Raw genomic sequence first — 20,383 nt, 5'->3', positions numbered from 1 at the left:
CACTTCAGGCTTGTAGTCATGTATCACAAGTAAGTGTGCAAATATGTATTAAAAAATAATATTGCTAGCCTTTCAAATCTTCAATAATGGGAGAAACACTTCCATTCCCATTGAAATGAAAATGTCATTTTCCATAGCTATCAGAAATGGCAAACTCTTGTGTTTTGCTGCACAGGTCCATGTGGAAAGCTGGCGTTTCTGTGTCGCCCTTTGGCAGATCAGGCTGCTGGGCTCAAAGCATACTGTTCCCTTTTAATTACTTCTTACTACTGTGTGTTATGGTACCCAACAGAGCAACAGCATCTAATATCAGAGAGGAGTCCTCAGCTTGTTCAATATGTGTGTCAGGAAATACAGAAGCTTCTGGCTGCCACTTCCCACTCCTGCTGTGACACCCTACCTGCAGTGATGCTGCTGTGGTGCACATGCTTCCCACAACCATGTTTGCAGAGAGAATGCCCATTTTCAGACAAACCAGCCTTTAAATGCCATTGTCCTGCCCATGCAAAGAGCTACAAAGTACCAGGAGACCACTTTGTACATTATTCTTGCAGTGAAATCTAATTTGCAGTGTAGTGCCACCAAGGCTAAAGTTCAGGCAATGCACAGATTATTTTCTTATGGGGAAGGCTTCAGAGCCTGGGAGAAAAATTCGCTTTGATCAATTGTGGCTCTCAGAAAGCTCACGTAAGACAGAAAAGACAGAAATACCTTCCCACTTAAAAAAAAATAAATCTCTGCCAAAAAAAATTTAGCTAACACAAGAGATTCAACTCTGGTCTGTTTTGAATCTGTTAAGACCAGCAAGTATAAAAGCACATGCTTATATAAAAATCAGAGATGCAACCAAGTTGCTATCTCCAGTGTGGCATGCACAAGCATACTGCAAGCTGCTCAGTGTAATCAGCTTTAACACTCAACTAATTCATACTGATCATCACCAGATCCAAGGAGCTGTCAATTTTTCCATGGTACGGGGCTAGCTTGAAGGCATTTGGTGCAGCTTGAACATCTAGACATAATTAAATTTTATATTTACAACGGCATAGTCTCCTTGATGTGAAAACCTCAAAGTTTGCATATAGAGATATGTATGCTAACAAATGATGAACAGGAATAAACTACTGATAAAGATCTTAGCTATTCCTTATCAGAAGCCAAATGCTATTTCCCAATTTTGTGTATTTTTATTTTGAATCAACAGATGGCCTCACATATTTTTCCTATTCTCATGATTTTACTGCTCAATGTGCACTTGATCAAAGTTTCATACTGTCTTGTGCACGTATTACTAGACTAAATAGAGATGCTAAAATTACCACTTCATGTCTTCAGTCCATCAGATTTAGCACCTTGCAACAAAAACCCAAGCTGCTTGTCTCAGAGAATGGCAAAGCAAAAAGTTTGCTGGAAATGATGATGACACATCATTAGTTTCATACTTTGAGGCAAGAGATTTGCTAGCTCTTACAGGCTGCAATTACAAAAACCAGCAACAGAGCAAAAGGAAATGGCCTCAAGCAGAGCCCAGGGAAGTTCAGGCTGGACATCAGCAAGAATTTCTTCACTGAAATTGTTGTCTAGCATTGGAACTGGCTATCCAGGAAGGTGGTGGAGTAACCATCCCTGGAAGGGTTCAGGAAATGACTGGACATGGCATTTAATTCTTCCATTTAGTTGACAAGGCGGTATTCAGTCAAAGGTTAGACTCAACCTTAATGATTTTATGATTTAATTCTATAATACTACACTTTCCTCTCTTATTTTCTATGATGCATTTCAATCCAGAAAGTAACCCCAATTTCAACACGCAGGAAAAAAACAGGAGCAAAAATGTAATTGTCCACTGATTAAACCAAAACACCTCTGCACTAAGGCACTTTATTCACTGTTAAACCTCTTTGAAAAAGCAACCTACTTACACATGTGAGTCCCATTTGGTAAGCACAGTTCTTTTAAAAGAGCTTATCAACACTTTTAATTTTAGGCAGAAAAAAGAATTTGTATTATCAGATCCAAAGTGTAACAATAACAACTTGCAGCTGTTTACTCATCAACATCTCCAAGTGCTGGTCTAATTCTGAGAACAGATCCTGTGTATAAACCCTTGCTATTTAACTGAGGCCTGTGGTTGTAATAGAACCTGAGTACGCTTATTAAAAACAGCTGCTGTAACAGAAATAGAGAATCAGGGTATATTACCATTAAAAAAACCCTAAATTGAATCAACAGAAGTCAGGAGAGACAAGCTTAAAGAGAAAAGTCCTTAAACAAAACTGAAAGATCAACCACTGTTCTCAATCTACTATACACAATCACTTAATTAAGCTGTTATGAAATGTAAATAAACACCATTCATATAATGAGGAAGAAACATATGTGGTGTGGTGTGTTGCATCTACTTTTGCTATGTAGATATGTGAAGAAGCCAGCAGTAGAGACATACAAAAACATTCAGAGAATCTCTCTGACTTCAACTTGATAATTGCTAAAACAATGTATATAAAATGTATTTTAATTTCATTTACATAATAATGGCTACTAAGCAATAGGAAATCAAACAGCCATTTAAGATTTTTAAACTGTTATTCATGTTAAATTTCATTCACTTTTCTTGGCTACTATTCCTTACATTTTTCCAGTCTCCTACTACAATGTAACCAATTCCCTAAGAGGTGCAACCTGGCTCCTTGCACACGAAGGACATGTAGCTGTGACAAAGATTAATGTTCCTTTTGTTCCAAGTTGTGTACAAGGTGGGAGCAAAGGGATTACTGGATTAAAGGTGGACTGTGCCTTCCACCATTTTCAGAAGAGAGCTCTCTGTTAAAAGAAAACTGCCACTGGTGGATGCTGAAAACATGAACTATGGGAACTCTTTCTGCAAAAGTTTTTTTTTGGCTGATGTGTTTCCTTCACAGCTGTGTAAGTGCTCACTGTGTGGGAGTCAATCATGTTGGTTATCTGGTAAAACAACCTGATTCATTTTGTCCTTCAGTGCTATTAACTACCCTACTATATATGATTCACAGGAGAATTAATGAATTTAATCCCTCTGTTCAAATACAAAACCAAACAAGAATAATCCTCTGGTTTATAACTTTTAAATAGATAACTTAAAGCCTTAATGATGCTTAGAGTACATTAAGAAGGCACCCACTGAAACTATTTAGTTAATGATAACTACCATTAGAAAGCCTAATTAATCGGGATTTAAAATTAACTCTCATTTACCATGGACTGTAAAACATCCAGACCAAAATTTTATCTATTTATTTGATGGTTTGCAAAAGAGCAAATTAAAGAAAGAGTATCAATAAATTATCATTTGTTATTTCAACACTGTTCTCAGTATTTGCAACTGCAGTTTAAAAACAAAATTTAAAATAACTGGCAGGCCTCAAAATTCATCCTAGACTGCATTTATCTTGGCATTTTTACATGCAAATAGTTGTGAGGATAGAGAAAAAAAATAGAAGTATAAAAAAGGTTTACAGAAGGCATACAAAAACAGATTTATGATTCACCCATCACTATCATTTTTTTGCATTATATCTTACAATCTCATACAATAAATTGCAAACAAGGCCCTATTAAAGGAAGAACCTGATTTCTGCTGTTACAAGTGCCCTGAATTTCAACAGCAAAAACAGTCAATAAGATTTTACTGCAATAAATGAGATGAAGCTGCAAGGAGGAATTTATTCTTTCAAAATTTCATGTTCTATAAATAAGGAGAAAATTTCAAATTAATGAATGAAATGCACAATTAGTTTAAAAAACAAAAGCCAGAAACTGGCTCAGAAGTTGCTAGCTTAAAATACACAAGCTGGCAAGCAAACAAAGCAACGAGACACGTCACAGGAACTGCTCAGAACTGCTGCTCCCAGTCTATGCTGCAGCATAGCTGCTCTTTCACAGCACAGGGTTTTCAGGGTATTAGCCAACAGGGCAGAAATACCAAATATTTTTCAGAAAATGAGTTATATTTATATCACAATCAAGTAAGGCCTTGTTTTAGAGAGGTACTTTTTATGAGTCATTCTTAAAAGCATTTGCTAAATTCCCTGATGTCCCAACAAAAGAGACATAGTGCAAGCAAGGCTGAATAAAGTGAAGGCTGGATAAAGTGAAGAAGGTAAATTTTTTAAACATATTATGAAAGACTTTCTTCCCCTCCCCATGGACCAAGAAAGAATACCAAATAAATACTCTGCATTTGAAATAAATGACTACTGACAAAATAACCTTTGAAAGCAAGGGTATGCTTATGTTTCCCTTCTAAATTTCCGGCCAGAAGCAAGGCAGAGATTGACAGGTTAGGGTAAGTGCTGCTCCTAAGATACTTTGCCTGATGAGCACCCAGCAGTACCAGGAGCCACTCTGGTCAGCAGTGCCTTCCCTGAACAAACCCACTCCACAACAGCACAGCTCCCAGCAGGGCACAGAGTAGATATAAACCTTTATTGGGGTCAAGAAAAGTTGTTCCTAAATCTTTTGTTAGGGTCAAACCCTTTTGTTTTGCTCTGGCCACACCCAGAGCACAATAGAAGAAAGAACAAATGAAAATAAAATCCCAAGCAAATGAAGAAAACCACAACCCTGCGTAGAAAAATGTATAAATTATCATTACTCTTGAGACAAATTACCTTTTATTTCACTGCCAATGTAGATGTGTTATCAGTGCCTTTGAGCAACCCACATGAAGGCCCTAACCAGGCTGCAGAAGTGTAGTCAAGGATCCCTGCTGAATCTGAATATAAGCATGATTTCAAAATTCCTATTCTGTTTCTCACCCACTTCCTATCTTTTTTTCCTTTATACATCTATATAACAAAAAATACTTGTCATTCACACTACAATATTAGTAGAAGATCAATAAACCCATCCAGAGCTGTCATCTGCAAAGTGAGGATGACAAACTGTCTGGATTTCCATTACCTTCCATTTGGAAAGCTTTTCCACAATTGCATAAACCTCTTTGTTTAAAAAACAAAAAAAAATTAGGTGAAAAAATTATAAACAGAACTTTTTACACAAAATATATCAAGTAAACTGTATCTAGCCTGTGGACCAGGCTTCTGATCCTTGACTTTATCAGTAATTTAATTCCTAACACAAAGAAATATGTAAACATTTATTAATTGATACTTTGTAATCTTATTCATCAATAAAGAACTCACCAGAAATATCCTTTCAAGCTGATCTTGAATGTCTTTCATTCCTGGAAAAGCAGCGACCCCTTGAATCATTTCTACAAAGATACAACCCACTCCCCTACAGAAGGAAAAAATAAAGGCAAGGTTAGAAAGATTACTTATAGACCAAAAAGCCAACAACAACACTTTTGTATCCTTTACCAGCATTTAGATATTTTTTTTTAAATCGATGCCAGGTGGAAGGACAGACATACATTTGCTAAAATCAGTGTACACAAATGAACACTTCTCAGGTGTTTGAAGACAGGTGTTGAGGTAGCAGGAATATGGTTGGTGAGTGTTGAGACCAATAAAGGCACAGCTGCTGATTTCTGTATTAGTGCTTCCCAAGCAGAATAGTCATGCTCCCAAAGAAACTCTGGAGATGTGGGAATGGCAGTAAGAGCATCCTTGGGAGAAGCTGAACGGGGACAGACCAAGGACATGGAAGCACACTTAGCATAGGAGGAGGAGAATCTGGGAAAAGGTGAGTAAAAAGGAAAAGGGCACGTGGCTGCTCACAGGTACTGAACTTAACTACCACCCAAATGCTTGGGGATGTACTTGCTTGGACTTTCTTCTCCCCTCTTCCAGCATAACTGAAAGAAGCTCAAATCCCACAGCTGCTGACCCCATTCCCCAGAAGCTCTGGCTGAGAGGCCCTGCAATGGGTCCTGCATGGTCCTCAATGGGCTCTGTCCTCTCCCCACAGCAGCCACCTCCTTTACAGCTCCTGTCCTTGGTTTCCCACACATCGTACTTGACACGGGTCCCCCTCATCCCACTGAGTTCAGCCAGTGGCAGAAGTATTGGGAAATCAGACAGTAAAAACATCTGAGGCACACTAACTACAACACAAAGAATGCATTCTCAAAGGTTGAGGAAAGCTTCTGTGACTCCATCTCAAATTCCAGATAAACTGTGAACTTCCTGCATCTCAAAAGGAAAGCAAATTACAACCTTGCACTAGTATCTTTTCCAGATGAGAACAGCTCAAGAGCTGCTTGTTCCCTCAGCAAAAATAATTTTAAGAGAAAACTTCCCTTTTGGCTATCAATAGGATGCAGAATTTGATTATATACTTCAGCTTCTTCAGTTGCATTTTTCTGCATACATTTTTCTACAACTTTCATATGCAAACACCCACGTATGCTGTACAACCAAGTCTGTGTAAGCAACCACACAAAAACACTCTTCACTCAAAGTAATAATATGTTTAAATCCCCAAAACATATATCAAAACGAAATAAGAATTTGCAACACTAACTACAGCACCACCTCCCCCTAAAACTGAGAGTTTTGTTTCTGTATCAGAAAAATCCCAGCAATAACCTCTAATTTAACTTTGTTTTTAGAAGTAAATTATTTGGAATGTAGTAATTACATACTTTTTCATTGCTTATGCATCATGATGATGCATTCAGAAAGCAGCATTTAATTTTAGGATTTGTGTGCATACATTGGTGAGGAAGTGGTTCTAGAATAAAACAACTTAATGAAAACAGGTTATGTATTTTCATTAAGACTGGAGCTGAGTATTTACAGATACCACTTAACTAAAAGTATCAGTAAATAACCTGTGCTTTACTCAGGCTTTGACAAACACCCAATAATGAAACAATTTTACATTCTAGGACAATGAGGGTTGATAGTCACATTTTTGAAGAAAATTAAATATACATCACCATTTTCTTATTCTACCACCCAGAGCTTAGATATACTAAGTAAAGCTTCTCATGGCATAGAAAAGTGGGAGAAAAGTGGGAAAAAAACTTTAAGAAAACACAGTTGCAGGCAAATTTTAGAATAAATCAGGTGTTTATAAAAGAGAGGTTAAAATTTATGTTCCATATGCTTCTGCTGGTTACCAAATGAACTGAATTGATTAAACTGCCATTCATCATTTAGTCTGGTTAGTGCTTCATTAGGCACAGATAGGCACAATATATCTTTGTCAAATGCTTATAAACAGTAGCAGCATCTCAAGCAAGGAAAAATTTGAGATTTTACCCAGGAGCCATTTATTCAAGATGAGCAACAAAACAATTGAACTTAGACTAAACAAAAGAGAATCACAGTTCTATTCTTGCAACCAGAAAACAGGCATGTGATCAAACCAGCATATCACTTGAGAGCATAGACAAATCTGCAGAGAATCTTCATATAGCTGTTTGAACAGGAATGTTGTAAGGACAGCAGGAAGATTTTGCCAAATTTTGTATTGTTTTACATTACTTATAAATTTGTCCATTTTCACTGGTTCTGACACAAGTATAGGCAAAAAAAAAAGAAAATAAAAAGGAAAAAGAAAACAAGTAAGAACAGCAAGCAAAATGATGAAAAATTTCCTGCTTGGAAAGAAGAATCCTATTATATATATCCTATTATATATATCCTATTTCCTATATTTCCTATTATGTGTCTTGGACTCTTGTGCAGCCTAGAATTCCATTTAATGACAAGCTGAAATAAAAGAGTACTGGAGTTAAACAAACACCTAATACAAAAATCAAAAGGATATTATAATCACTAGGAAGAGAAATTATAAGCAACCTTCAAGATTTGAGCTGGAAGACTGCTGCTCTCTTCAGCCCACTTGAAAATTAAGGGTTGTGGTTGGTTTCAAATGTTATGGTGTTCAGTACATTGACGAGTAAGAAAATAGAAAGAGAAGTTTAAATTAATACTAAAAAAAAAAAAAAGGAAAATAGTAATACAGAAAAAGTATGACATTGAACTAGGAAATGGATAGGAAAGACCCAGAAAGCCATAACAGCACATAAAGGCTTGAAGAAGGCTGGATGGTATTTTAGATGTCATGGTGGTATTGGTGAATTTTAGGATCACAGTAAGTAGAAACTTGAGTCTGTAATAGGATCCCTGCATTGCAAACTGTGAGTGCACACTCTGCAAATGAGAAAATAAATAAGGCCTCTACAAGACCTTGAAATTTGGTCTTGTTTTGTAGACCTCAAAAACTTTTAAATAGTTTAGAGATGTTTTTGAAGAGAGCAAAAACTATTATAATGTCAGAAAAACTGGGTTTTGAGGAAAAAATTAAGAAAATTATGTCATCCTTGGCTACAAGAAAACCCAATAGACAAGGGAGAATGTGATAACTCTGTATTTAAAATTATGCAAAATGAAGGCCGGGGAAGAACTGATTAGGATTTTAATGGTTCCCAGAATGGTAGGTTGATCCAAAATAGTATAACTAGAAATAGAAGAATGCCTTTAGGAGATAGAAATTTTAGCGTGGGTGTTAGGGAAATACAATTAATAATTGTGCTACATCCCCATCTTCCAATGGACTCGAAGCCCAGTTACAGTCATGTAAAACTAGACAAGCTGAAATACCTAAGAATATTCTTCAGACTTGTATTAACAGTAGAGTGGAGAGGGTCATCTCATACACCAGTCCCAGCTCTAGTTTCAATGACACAAAGATTACTCTTAAAATATGAAACAGGGGCTTTAAGGTGTGTGCATCTCCAAGGGTTTGTTATCTAGGTAAATTTGTGCACGTTCAGCATACAATGACATTTTCAGGAAGCACATATAAATAATTTTCCACAAAAGACTATTACCTCAACAAATTTTGGTGTATTCAGTTTGGATTTTCCTACTCTCTTTACAGGACTTCTGAATTTGGATAAATAAACCAAACGCTGCAATTTTGTTCAGAGACCTTTCCAATGCAATGGCATAGGATAAACTTGCAGAGTAAAAGCGACAGCCATATAATGCTGAAATGGGTGGTTTGCTCTCTGATGACAAAAGGCACGACTAAACCTGTTGATATATTGATGAGACCATACATGGCCATGCCACCTAATACTGCTCTTCTATTGTCCTGCTTAATTTCCTGGGACTCTGGCTGTCACTGTACAGCCTTCTACAGAGTAAGAGTTACTAGCACAGCTGAATGGCTTCTCTTGCATTTAAATTGACATAGTAAATGAGCCTGTAAAAATGAAGCTGAACACCTCAGGAACCTTCTTTTTTTGTTGGGGTGGTTTGTTTTGGTTTTTTCTGCACAACTTTCATAATTCAGAAGGGTATTCCCTTAAAATTAACTGGTGGATTGGTTTTATGTGTTTGGCTTAGGGAATTCACATTTCTGTCTCTGTGTAAAAAAGATCCTTATTGCTAGAAGAATCTCCAGGATATCTGTGCTTGAATACTGTAAAACAAACAAAAAGAAGCAGAACAGCTTTGGTAAGGCACAATATACAAGGGATGGTTCCTTCAGTTAATATTATAACTTTGCTTGATGGAGCCATAAAAGAAAGTACAGACACACACCAGAAAGAGGAGCAGTTTCCAAACCAAGTTTTAGTTTATACTTAAATCAAGTATATAAAACCCCTATATTCTTACTATATATGTTTTAAAGTGTTGAATATTCTGCCTTGAACAGATCTGCTCTGTAGCAGGCTCAATGCAGGTGATAATATTCAGCATGATCTTTGCAGTGAAAACCTATGCTGGGTCTTGAAATAATTTTTTTATCTGGTCATTAAGCCTGTTTTCTGTGTGCAGGGTTTGGCTTCAGAGGGGGAAGGCATTTTATGAAAGCCAAGTAATGCCTTTCAGTAATCCCTGGTGAGATTTCTGAAATTCAAAGGAGCAACAGAGTTTTCATTCAAGCTTCCCAAACTACACACTGTTTGTAATGTTAAATATATCAGAATTAAAAAGCAAACAGACAAATAAAAAACCAAACAAAACCCCACAAAACCTACATACACTCCTCTTCAAAATCCTGCTGCTTTACTTTTTTGTGGATTTGTCACCAATAGGATTGGTGCAATACTGTGGCATCTTCCATAAAATTCTAATAATATACATGTTGTGAGGGCAAAGAGATTGTTATCCTGTCTGATTTATTCAGGGAAAAAGGTCATGTTTCTTTATCATCTGTTTTATAACCACAATGATAAAAACAAATTTTGGGGGAAAGGAATTCAAAGTAAGGGTCTCTTCTCCTTAACTGACTAAAGTCTGATTTATTTCTACAGCGGCAGACTGCTGGCGTACCCACAAAAGCTGAAGTTGGTTGGAATTTGTCCATCTTTGCTATCTAAGAAAGAACATCTAATGGATGATACAATCTGATAAAAAAGGCAAACAGCAGTTGTCACATCAGAAGTAATGAATGAACCAAAATTTCCCTTTCATGATGACAAAAAACATTGAAATTTGTGCAGGAAGCATATGCAATGAATGAAAACTTGATTTACTTGATAACTCAAGGTATTTCTTTAGAGTCAGACTTGAAGTAATTGGAATTACAAGAGAATAGAGTGGTCATGTTCTTGCATGTGTCACTAAATACCTATAAATAAAAGCTCCAGCATGTTTTCTGCTTTGTAGCAATACTCAGTTTCTATATATTAAGAAATATATAGAAACTGAGTATTATCTATACTATATTAAGAAATATTATATTCATGAAGGATTAAAATGCACATGATCCCTTCTTGTGGAACTCTTTCTATTGGACTCACTCATTCTATAAAAGCAGAGTCAAAATAAGCTCAAGAAAATAAAATACTACTCAAACTTGAGCAACATTTACCAGGAGACAGTTTCTTGTTGAACTTCCTGGTTTTCTTTTCTGAATCCAGATACTTTTATAATGTACTTTGCTTACACACATGAAACATATTTCTAGCAGTGAAAAAGTAACAGCAAATCTGATGCTGCAAATGGATAAAAGTGGTTTTCAGATTTCACCATTTCAGGAACTGAAATGTGCTCCCCATAACTACAGACCCAGACAGATCCTCACTTCTTCACACACAGCATTTCTATGAATCTGAGCCTACAGAATTTTCCAATCAAAAGCTAATTCAGCTGATAAAACTTTAAAAGAACTCAGTGACAGTGACAGAAATTTAATTAACAATACCTTTACAGTTACTGCAATACTACCCTAATACCCTAATCCACACATTAGCATTTCTTTGGAGTGGAAATCACAATCCTGAGGAACACCAAGGGCAAAAGAGCTAATTTGCCCTATGTTGTTTTCTCTCTCAGGCCCCAAGAAGTATTTCTTCAGGGCATACTGGGACTACTGCTCTCACATTTCTGTCACTGCAAAGCATTTACAAGAGAAGCAGGATAAAAATGCCTTTGTAACATCCCCCGTGCAAAAACCATAATTTGGTGCATTTGTGTCTAAGACAAAAATCCATTTTTATGTAATGAATGTCTTAATTACGGTTGGAGATCTTCATTGGTCAGATATTCATGAAAGCATGCATGGAATTATAGTAAGCACTCAAATCCACACTTTCAGCAGGCTATGTGTGAAAAGTGGTGTGTTCCCACATACCATTTATTTTTCTAATAATAGGATAGAAAAACTCCATATGAAAAGGTTTCCCTAAATTAAGCTCAGATCTGAAACCTAGATGTAACAAAATTAAATGAGGGTGATTTAAGAAGCAATTTTGTAACATTTTTCTGGCCTAGTTTTTAATTTATTTCTTCTGCAATACTAAACATAGCTGATACTAGTTAATAAAAGTGAATTTAAAATATATCCCAGCCCATAACTGCTTAGGTTACCGTACTGTGACTCAGAGTGTATTTTTTTAATAAACAAAACAACAGAATATGTAAAAAAATTGCCAGCTGTTAGCAAACACAGTTTAAAGGCAGCTGTACTTCAAAATAAAATATCCCTAGTGACTTCTTGATGTAAGCAACCCAGATGCAGCAGCAGTGCATGTATTACCAGAATCAAATGGATTTAATAGCCTCTTTAAATTGCTTCATTTGCTAATATTATATTCTTCCTGTAAGGAACAAATAGAATAGGTTAATTTAGGGATTTTTTCCCTATGTTTCTGTGTTACTTATATATGGGTTTTAGTAATCCATAAACCCTTTATGTGTTGAAGCCTATTTTCCTTGCATTGACTTTCAAAGGACTGTAAAATTCAAGGATTAGGACAAGTTACACCAGAGGCAATGCAAAACCATTTTCCTAGCCACTAGTAAGTCCTCATCAAGGGGAAAAAAAAAAAAAGGCTATATCAAAGGTTATCACAACTCTTTGATGCAGTTGTGGGTAGTATAATACATTCATATAATGCTGCTGTATCAAATGCTGTCAGCAGTAAATCACAAAGCCTGACACACTGATTTCCATCACCAGCCTGACACCACTATTGCATGTACATCTTCATTAATATTATTTTAATGCCAGCGGCTATTTAAAAAAGAATGCAGGAGAATGTAACATTGCATGTGGATCATTAGCTTTTAGTTACTATTCTAATTCTCTACACCAGCAAATGAAGTGTAAAAATAGCCTGCAGCCTCTGCCACCTGCTTCCCAGCCCCTGTCCAGTGGTTAATATTTGGACTCCTTTTTCATGCAGCTGGTCTTCTACTCTGTGGGAGCCTCACTTTCTGTTCCCGGGGAACCACCATGAAATGTCATTTATCATGGCTATAGAAAAAGCCCTCTGACCTTATTTTTTTTCCTTTTCTCTAAATGGAGGAAACAGCTGTGCTTTCTACCTTAACATTATTTAAATATTTAGTGAAGTGGCTGCCTAGTTTTGTCATCATGCAGATCATCAACAACGACACAGGAGAGCACACACTATCTGCCATAAGGACATAATGCCAGTAATTGCATAAAAATGCTAATGCTACAAACACACTTTTGATAACAAATTGCCAAATTATCTTGGAAGCTGATGGTAGGCAGGTTTCTCCACGTCTCCCTTCCTCCCACTCTGGGAAGCCACTAAATGGCTTTAATGTAATTATGGCTCAGCTCTGTACAACCATTGTGTAAGCACAGCCCCAAGGCTGCCTGTGCTCCAGCAGAGCTCACTGTCAGATGTGCCAAGTAAGCACAAGTGACCTTAGCAGGCAGCTACACCTCTCACCATCAAACTGGAAGTGCCGTCTCAGATAGCCAGCAAAGCATAGAAGTAAAAATTTAAAGCTCTTCTGTCACACACAGTACACATTTGCTCTCATCTGATTTCTGATGTGGCAGAGGCTGAGCCCCTGCACAAATTGCTGCCATGTGAAAGAAACTATTACTAGGTCCCTTTTTCCTAAGCCCTTCACAGTTCCTCAGTTTGTACAGGGCAGGAAAAAATATTGTAAGGGCTACAAACTGAGTACAAGAGGAATATAACATTGTTTTTCATTTGAAACAGAACACACCACCTCTGACCCCTGAGCACCTGGATTTTTTTTAGGCCTCTCCAAAATGCTCTGTACAAGCGAACATCATTTCTTGATATCATTGAAGATGTACTTTTGTGTTCTTCCCCAATACTCAACTCATTTCTGTCAGAAAACAAAATAATGACCTGGATTGCTGAAGCAGCATTTAAAGTCCTTCCTTGATCTCCACTGCTGCCCACATAATTTGAATATAAACATATTATTATACAGGACATGCCCAATCTGCAGGTGCAGTAACTTTTAAATGCTTTTAATTAGGTACATGACTTAATCTTTATTACAGGAACACCACATATTTTGATTGGACCTCCTAAATTTACTAAAATCATCATTGGATGGAACGTTAAAAGATCTATTTTTGACAGGCTCTTGAACTTTGGAGAAAACCATTTTTATTTGTAGAAAAATTTTCAGCAACAATATGCAAAAAATGCTTTAAAACCCTTTGTTCAGTTTCACAGTGCAGTGTTTTTCAAATTGGAAAAAGTTAAAAAAATATTTTAAAGTTAAAAAAATACTGCTTTTAACTAAAATAAAGCATTTTTAAATGCTTTTTGAGCAGTTTGCCCTACTAAAGCATTAAAATTTTTCTTTAGCCCTTTCTGTATATTCTCTGTAATTGACAAGCTGACTCATGTGTGTGCAGACACACATGAACACACATGACTCAAGAACTGAACAAATGTAGAGGCAGCTATGAGAAGGTGAGCAGAAAGGACTGTTCATCTCTTCCAGCTATCTCCATCCTCTGAGACAGTTGTCTTGCCTCACCCCAAGCAAGCTGAGCTTCTTGCTGAGGGCATCTGAGGTGTTATTTGGAAAAGAGGTGATTGCAGAACATCAGGAGCAGATGGGCTGCAGAGATTGCATGCAACCTGTGAAGACACCAGGTTGAACCTGATATTTAGGAAAACAGGACAATTTTAGGATGAGTAACCGAGGTGCAGAAGGAAATTATTTTAGGCCCGTGAAGTGAGAATGGTCCGAGGAAAACCAGACAATTGATACAGAAGATGCTGCCTTTGCCTCTCTGGCACACTTGTGATATCACAGTGGTCACATTTGGAGTTCTCACTGTCCCTTTGTTACCTCTTGGTTCACCTTCCCTTAGAGCTCAGGGAACTGCAGCAGCCAGGGCCCAGTTATAATAACCACTCACTTCAGTGTTAGATATTCTAGTTTTTATACTCTGTAACCCCTTCACATGAAACAATCCCGTGATTTCTAAATCATGCCTCTCAAGAGTCAAGCTTTTCAGGAAAACCTGTTTTCATCTCATAATCTCTGATTTCAGCTACAGGACTAAATACTCATATTAAGTCCCCTTTCCCAGACAAAAAATTTTGCTGCTAGGTCTTCAGTTTCAATATTACACTGCAAAATTACCTTAAAAATATTATTCACATGCCATATGAAAACATAAGGTGCTTTTAACCTTAACTTACAGTTCCTCTAGATTTTAATATAATCATAATTCTAACTTTGGTTTGCCTGTATTAAAGAAAGATATTTCAGTGAACTGCAAAAAGATTACTGTATTTTTCTGAAAATTCCTCAGTATCATTTTTTTCTCAAATGAACGAGTTGTAAAGGTTTAAAAAGTCAACCATGCCTTAAAAAAATCCAAAACCCAACCAATCAACCAAAAAACCTCAAAGCAAACAAGTGATCAAACAAAACCCAAATATATTCCAGAACATCTTCCTTTCCTTGTAAGGAAAAGGATTTTTTTTTCCGTTTCAGAATTTGTACAGATTACAGAGAGCCTATTACCTCAAAACCTACAAAATAATTGAAGTCCTTCCAGCTTGGTTTTAATAGTCAGGAAACAAAATACCTTCCTTGTTCCTCGTACAACACAGGACTAAATGATGTAATCAAAAATGAGCAAGGTGATACATATTGTACAAATCAAACTACTGAACTAAACCTGCAAGTATAAACAAAATCTGTAGGTTTGAAAGAAAACTATTCAACAATATTTACTGCTACCAAATATAGTAGATTAAGAACTGAGGTTTTATGCTCACAACCAGAGAATTCTGGTCTTCTCCTTGCTACAAGTGAAAGCATGGTGAAAGCCTATCTTTTGCAAAACAAGTGTCATATCATAGGAAAGTACCACATTAAGGCTACAAAAGTCAGACTACAGTTTCTTGCAAAGCACCACGGCATCCTGGGCTGTATCAGCAATGGTGTGGCCAGCAGGAGCAGGGAGGTCATCCTTCCCCTGTACTCAGCACTGGTGAGGCCACACCTTGAGTGCTGTGTCCAGCTCTGGGCCCTCCGTTTGGGAAGGACATTGAGACACCTGAGCATGTCCAGGAGGCAACGAGGCTGGTGAAGAGCTGGGAACACAAACCCTGAGAGGAATGACAGAGGGAGCTGGGGGTGTTTAGCCTGGAGAAAAGGAGACTCAGAGGTGATCTTGTCACTCTGTACACCTTCCTGAAAGGTGGTTGTGGTCAGGTGGGGTTGGTCTCTTTCTCCAGGCAGCAACTGACAGAATGAGAGGACAGTCTCAAGCTGCATCAAGGGAAATATAGGTTGGATATTAGGAAAAAGTTTTTTCACAGAAAGAGTCACAAAGTACTGGAATGGTCTGCCCAGGGAGGTGGTGGAGTCACCATCCCTGGGTGTGTTAAAAAAAGACTGGGTGAGGCACTCAGTGCCATGGATTAGTTGAGGTGTTAGGGCTGGGTTTGACTCGATGATCTTTAAGGTCTCTTCCAACCTATGGATTCTGTGAATTCTGTGTCAACAGCTGGTAGCAGCTGCCAGGCAGTGGGGTGGCAGGAGGGGATTCCCTCAGGGAGATACTGCATGAACCACATAAACGTTTTCCAACCTGTACCAACGATCCCACTATACACTTGGTTTACATGTCTAAAAAAACCAAGAGCTAAAGCTCTTGGAGACTACATGGAGTCTTTTCATCTACACTTACCACATGTCAAGACAGGTGGAATATTCTGTTGATCCCAGAAGGACATCTGGAGGCCTGTACCATAGGGTTACCACTTCATTGGAATATGTATGACTAGGAACTGATTTAGCTCTTGCAAGACCTGTGGGGGCAAACACAAATAAATAAATGTAAACAAAGCAAAGAAATAGTTTGCTGTACAGTTACAATCTAAAAGGATATATGAGCACCTATCATGTAATGTGACAGGAACATTGCAAGAGTGTTTTTCTTCTAAAGTACTTCTTCTGGAGTACTTGACTTAATGGTAGCACCTATCATTAAGTACCTGGCTAAACAGAGCTGTGAATATTATGAAGGGATAATAAAATGTGCTTTTCATAATGACAACCACAGGCCCGGGGGAGATGCAAAGATATACTGTGGTATACCTGAATAAAAGGCAAATAAACAAAGATTGTAATTGCCATTAACTGGTCATCCTGAGGCATGAGTAGTGTTCCATTTCAGTGTTATTTAGAAAAAGAAAATGAAAAGGAAACTCCCAGACAAATGATGCCACAGATGAGATTTGGCTTTTTAGGGAAGCCTAGGAAACCTTCAACAGTTTGCACTGCAAAGCCCAGCCTGCTTATTCAAGTTTACGTTTGAAAGCTGTAGACACACTTACACATTACCATTCAAATAAATATTAATATTGCAGCAATACAGCAGAAAACGGTATGTGAAAAATTCCTCTCTCTCAAGAGTTGCATATTGGCAGTGCTCCAATTTCAGAAATCGTTTCAATGAAATCTGTGGCCTACTAAAGATATAATATTTACAATAATTGTATTTTAAGCCTGTCAGTCATTTAAAATAATTCACATTACTACATGTAAATTCACATTACTCTATGTAAAAGAGAGATCATCATATGCTAAACCAAGAGATTTACAAGTATGTTTCTACTACAGAGGACTCTCTCCTCCAGAAAATGGAAAAAGATCTTAAAAGATCTTCAGGGCTAAGGTGACTCTTCCTATCATGGACTTGCAAATGCTTTTTCCAAATTATCTGATCCTAGGTACTGCCTTGAGAACATCCACTTCCTTGCTGGGAACACTGGACATGCACAAGTAATGGAAATCAGGAGAATGCAGTACTGGGTGCTTTTCTGTGTCTTCCTGAACTACTGGTTTTCCTTTCAGAAAACAAATGGAATTACTGTAACAGAAGGTCATGTTTTACACCTTACAGAAACAAAGAAACAAAGTCATACACTCTGAAAGGAATAAGCAACATGAGAATTCCTGAAAGAGTGCAGAAGAAAGTCCTTTGCCCTTTCTTCTTAATCCACTAGAAAAGCTATTTATGAACATTTTTTGTCAGTGAATACATCTCCATAGCAATGATGGCCTATCTTGCCAGCAGATTGCATTATCAGCTGATTATAGCAATTAGACCAGTGTAGGGGAATAATATGAATTGTATGCCATGATCCATTCTTTTAAAAATTACATTTGGAACATGAATAGCTATTTTTAAAATCTGCAGACCTCCACTTCTTTAAGGTTTGTGCAACTGTCCATCAGCTTGATGAACAGTTTGGCTTACAAAGACAACCCAGGGTTGGCCAGGTACGGGGCCAAAGAGGCCAGAGGAGAGGTCACATCATGTGTTCCACAGTGTCTCTGCCTCCAGAATAAGGTTTTTGCTTCTAGGAAACCAGAAACCACCAACAGCTCTAACTGGTGAGCAGTTTGTATTCCTGGTACACGGAACCATTACCAAGCCTGAGTTTCTGTGCACCTATATCCCATGTGACTAAACTGAAACAGTATTCCCTGCATTTGGGGATATGGACCTACTTCTATTAAGCAATATAAAAATTATGAAAGGATTTGAGAAGTCTGGATGGTGAATGATTCCATCCTTTTTGCCTTTCTGTGCAGTCCCCATTAGTCTTGTCTGAGGAATACTAAATTTGTTGGCAAATTCTAATCTTCTACCAAGCTTTCCTAGGAGAAGAGGCATAACCAAGCATGGGGAAAGGCCTCTTGAAGAAGCCACATCATGTATTTTGGGCAAAACTGTCAAAAAACTTCAGAGCTTGTGGGATGACAAATTTTTACAATACAAATTGATCCATACATTCCAGAAATCTCCCATGTAGAGAGAAAGGAGTACCTGACTTTCCACACCAGAAATCATGCTGCAAACAATAACACCATAACCATGGTTGCCAGCTGGCTTCCTCCACTTTACTGACAAGGATGCAGCTCTGCAAGTGTTATAGTCAGCCCAAGCACCTTTCCTCCTCTCCTGTGACTGTTCAGCCTGGAACCAGTCCTCCCCTCCTGCTGGGAATGCCACCCATGCTTCTAGATCTCCTCCACCCATGCCACCCACTGCTTTTAGATATCCTCCACCTCTAATCCATTCCAGGTTAATGAAAATCCATTTTATTTTCAAAGAATGGCCCTTCTGGGCTAGTTCCAGCCTGCTGGACAGCTAAATGTTTTTCTTTAATCTATTCTTCACTCCCAAAACTCTATGAAAGTTTCATTTGAGGTTGGCTGCTGCACCTGGTTTCTCAGTTATAAGAGGATCATTAATAGAATTGAGAAATATTTAAACAAAAGCTTAATTTGTAAAAGCAAGCTGAGGCCCTACATTGGTATCAGACAGCACCACCAGGTTAAGAGGTGTTCCAGTTGGAGTTAAACCATAACAAAAGGCTTATATGTACAGGCTACATTTAAGTTGTGGCCAATTGATTTCCCAGTTGGCCACATACACTGCTTTGGAAAGTACATGAGAAAATGGAAAGCAGGAGTGAAAAACCAAGCAAAATACTTACAAAAGCTAAAATTTGGAAGGGGAAAATTTAGCACAGTCCCACAGTTCAGTCAGCCACTCACTCCCCTTGTGCAGGACTGACAGGACCTGAATCAGGCTAATGCCTCAGAGGAGCTGCCTTCTCTCAGGGAGGGAGCAGCCTCTGCTTTTTCTGAATAATTCTCTGCTCTGCATAAAGAATGCATTTACCAATAATGAACACTTTCACTAAAATTAATGCAAATGTGTCTCATCACACATGAGATATGAAAAAAATACTCTAATCTTTCAGATATATTTACAATCTAAAAAGAATGCTATCAAAATAGATATGTGAAGCACCAAGATACTAAATTTCTTGTTTTGATGGTCCAGACACAAATAGATGACAGTTACCAGGGTTTTTCCAGATATCCTTCTGCAAGAAAACTTGCTACATATTTTATACCTCTTTGCATATCCAAATATGCTTACTCATGCAAAATTTATTTAAGCACATCCTTCAACTGAAAGAAAACTGAAGGGTAGGATTAATTAGCACAGCATGTTCGATCACTTTCTTTAAGGGTTCCCTGTCTGTTTCCATGGTTACACTACAGGAAGAATGACAATCTCATTTTTAAAAAACAGAGCTTATAGGGGATCATCAAAACTTCAAACCTTAATGGCCCATGAGCATAAAAGCCAAAAGGTAAGAGGCAGATCACGAGGAGAGCACACAATATTTACATATTGCTGCCCGAGCACTCTTTTAGCCCGGGAAGGTGGAGGAAGGATTTCTTGACAAGCAGTGAACTCCCCTCTGATTCCTGTGTCTTACAAAAGATAAAAGGTCAACACATGTCCTGCTGTTGCAGCCCTTTTTGGAGAGAAGGAATCCAAGGATAAGGCCCAGTTATTAAAATTAAGGTTGTGTCAGACCCACTGGGAAACTTGTATGTAATTATGGGAAGGACAGACACTGCTTAATGTTCTCCATGCACTGATTTTTTATGACCATTATTTACCCAAAATGAAAGAAGGAGCTATTCTGATGCATTATATACTTCAAAGCTTGCACATCATCATCTAGCTGCTCTGTAGCACAAACCACAACTTAATTTTAACTCATTCATTAAACAACAGCTCAGGATATCCTGGGAAGCATTGTATTTAAAATACAGAGTCAATGATCTATGCCTATATGTGTGTTTATGTCTTTAACACAGAAAAT

At 37.6% G+C, this 20,383-nt stretch overlaps 1 protein-coding gene across 4 annotated transcripts in view; it reads right to left on the bottom strand.

Moving 5' to 3' along the window:
• Positions 1–20,383, bottom strand: part of CDK14 (cyclin dependent kinase 14) — a 344,690-nt gene that overhangs the window by 147,812 nt on the left and 176,495 nt on the right. For all 4 annotated transcript variants that reach the window (XM_059842986.1, XM_059842993.1, XM_059842976.1 and 1 more), the window contains 2 exons: positions 16,372–16,492; positions 5,184–5,277 (listed from right to left, as the gene is read on the bottom strand). In XM_059842986.1, the coding sequence (XP_059698969.1) occupies positions 5,184–5,277; positions 16,372–16,492 (215 nt within the window). The remainder of the gene's footprint in view (positions 1–5,183; positions 5,278–16,371; positions 16,493–20,383) is intronic.

Source organism: Haemorhous mexicanus, chromosome 1 (assembly GCF_027477595.1).
Source record: "Haemorhous mexicanus isolate bHaeMex1 chromosome 1, bHaeMex1.pri, whole genome shotgun sequence".
In the NCBI taxonomy this organism is placed as follows: domain Eukaryota; kingdom Metazoa; phylum Chordata; class Aves; order Passeriformes; family Fringillidae; genus Haemorhous; species Haemorhous mexicanus.
Note: the sequence above shows the minus strand (reverse complement) of the source record. Positions and strands in the feature narration are given on the sequence as shown.